Source organism: Eupeodes corollae, chromosome 2 (assembly GCF_945859685.1).
Source record: "Eupeodes corollae chromosome 2, idEupCoro1.1, whole genome shotgun sequence".
NCBI lineage: Eukaryota > Metazoa > Arthropoda > Insecta > Diptera > Syrphidae > Eupeodes > Eupeodes corollae.
The window spans coordinates 73,776,960-73,779,866 of record NC_079148.1 but is presented as its reverse complement, the minus strand read 5'-3'; the positions used below and the strand labels follow the sequence as shown (position 1 = coordinate 73,779,866).

At 34.3% G+C, this 2,907-nt stretch overlaps 1 protein-coding gene across 1 annotated transcript; it reads left to right on the top strand.

Moving 5' to 3' along the window:
- Positions 1-499: 499 nt before the first annotated feature.
- On the top strand, positions 500-2,091 carry LOC129948140 (myrosinase 1-like). Its single transcript, XM_056059000.1, has 6 exons — positions 500-817; positions 876-1,148; positions 1,212-1,531; positions 1,611-1,713; positions 1,777-1,880; positions 1,940-2,091. The coding sequence occupies exons 1-6, from the start codon at positions 536-538 to the stop codon at positions 2,070-2,072; spliced, it is 1,215 nt and encodes a 404-aa protein (XP_055914975.1). The 5' UTR covers positions 500-535; the 3' UTR covers positions 2,073-2,091.
- The last annotated feature ends 816 nt before the right edge of the window (positions 2,092-2,907 follow it).

The window sequence follows — 2,907 nt, the reverse complement described above, 5'->3', positions numbered from 1 at the left end:
TCTTATGCCTCAGCTTATAACAAATTAGAATGCTCTATTCTAAAATCATTTTAGAGCAAAGATTAAGTTTGAACGACTACGTCTCATATACTTTACATTTTTTAAGAGCAAACAAAATGAATAAATTTAGTATTTATTTCTTGATCGGTTTGCTAAAGTGAGTTAATTTTTTTTGTATAAAACAATTGAAACTTGAAGGAGTTTTATTATAAAATAAAAAGATTTTTAGATTTTGTAAACAAATTAGAAGCTTGTGAATGTGTTCCAATTGGTGGCTCCGATTTTCCGGCAAATTTTAGCTTTGGTGTTTCAACTTCGGCTTATCAAATTGAAGGCGGTTGGAATGAGGATGGAAGAGGTTTGTCAATTTGGGATGATCTGACACACTCTCATCCGGAACTGATAAGTGATGGATCTAATGGTGATATAGCTGTGAATTCTTACCATCAGTTTGATGATGATTTGAAGACACTTACTGATCTAAAGGCAAGGTCTCAATTTTAAATTTGTACTGTTTTTAATTGTCTTTGATTATATGAATTCTGTTTTATTTCTCAAGGTTAATCACTATCGGTTCTCCATATCTTGGAGTAGAATTTTCCCAAATGGTGAAGTAAGATTCAGAAATCAAGCGGGAATCGATTATTACAACGATGTCATAGATAAACTTCTGGCAAATGGTATAACACCTTTAGTAACAATGCACCATTTCGATACACCATTAGAAATTGAGAAAAAAGGTGGTTTCACCAGTTCTCTGATTATTGAATATTTTGTGCAGTATGCCACTGAATTGTTCAAAATCTTTGGTGATAAGGTTAGTTTAATCGGTTTTGTATATAAAATATCGAAATTAATGTTTGTGTTAATTTAAGGTTAAACATTGGATAACTTTTAATGAACCATGGTTCATGTGCAAACGTGCTTATGGTGACGGCACCTATCCGCCACTTGTTAATATTTCTGGAGTTGCAGACTATCTTTGTATAGACAACATTTTAAAGGCACATGGCGCAGCTTACAGGGTTTACAAGTCTCGGTTTTTTGCGAAACAAAAGGGTCTTGTGGGCATCTCTATTAGTAGTCCATACTTTATCATCACTAATTCCTCTGACATGGATATGTTTGAACGTGCTATGCAGTTCAATGTAAGTTTATGGTTTACTGGCTTCAAAACAAAAAAGAACTGCGTACAAATTGTTGAATTCCAGATTGGTTATTTGGCGCATCCAATTTTTAGTGCCGCCGGGGGTTATCCTGAGGTTATGGTAAAAGATATCGCCACAAACAGTCGTGAAGAAGGAAGATTTATGTCACGTCTGCCGCAGCTTGACGGGAAATGGAAAGATATTATCAGAGGTTCATCTGACTTCTTCGGTCTGAATTACTATTCGTCAAGATTTCTAAGACGTGCCTCCAAACCGTTGGTTAGCAGTCCTTCATATGAACGGGATGCAAACTATGAAATTTATAAAAATGTACCATTGTTGCAGCAAACGTGTGATCCAGAAGGTTTGGAAGGTCTTTTGAAGTTAGTTTTTTTCTAAATTCGTATTTTTTGTTGGCTACTCTCTATCTTTTTGCCTTTTGGCTTGTTTTCAATGCATCAGGTGGATTCGAAAAGAGTACAACAATGTTCAAGTTATAGTTACAGAAAATGGTTGGAGAGATAAAGGAGAGATTGAAGATGATGATCGAATAAGTTACTTAAAAGTTTGAAATACATTATTTTTTAGAAGAGTAGAAAAATATCAATAATTGTTCTCTTTTTTTTAGGGTCATTTGCAAGCTGTGCTTAATGCGGTAAATGATGGCTGCAATGTAGTTGGCTATACCCATTGGAGTTTGATTGATAACTATGAGTGGTTGTATGGATATACGTAATTTCAATACAAAATACAAATAAGGTAAAACAAGTTTAATTTATTTTTATTTTAAGGTTCAAGTTTGGACTTTACGCCGTTAATATGACTAGCCCGCTGAAAAATCGATATGCGAAGAAATCTGCAGGATTTTATAGAAATGTCATTAGTACACGAAATTTGCAAAATCCAGATATTCATGAAAAATAAATTTATTTTAAATATTGTATTGTAAATATTAAAAAAATGAAAATCTTTCTGGTTGAAGTTCTTGCTTTTATACTATTAGATCTTTGTCTAAAGAAGCCTAAGATTTATCGCTCACACAATGAATGCGCTCTTCTCTCTTTTCACTTCTTAGTACAGTGAACTACAACAACAAACATTTTATATAACAAGTGACTATAAATAAAATACAAATAAATATAAAATTACAGACAACTTAATAGAACTTTTAAGTTCGTGGTTTGCTGGTCTTTCATATATTTTTAAGAATATTCTTACTCATGCTAAAATCAAAGAGGTTGAGTTCATATTTAAAAGTTTAGACATGTGGGTTGATGGCTTATGCAAATGGAAACTGCGAGTATTGTTCGTGACAGCTAGAATTTGTACGTAATAAAGATGGGGGCGTTAAGATAGGTTAGATTAAACTGGCGGTCCGTGATGAAGTATAAGACACAATTAGGCCAGTCTAATGGCCCATTGTGGTACCACATGAATCTTGGGGCTTTCTTCTAAGGTCAATGAAACCAGTTAGAGTCTCTTACGAAACGTGAAAGACTTAATAAGATTGAGATCGTTTAGATCCTTATAGAAGAATTCTCCTTGGTAAGTCTGGCGTTTTTAAGCTAGAGCTAGAGAGTGAAGAACTGTTTCCTCCTCTTCCTCATCCATACAGCTTCTGCAAAATACATTTGAGAATACGCCTAGCTGCGTGGCGTGCTTTTCATTAGACAGTGCTTAGTAATGACAACGATTGTTGTTACGTTCTTTTTCTTACGATTGTCAAACGAAACGTGAGGAACGGCCCGAAAGGTTGAGG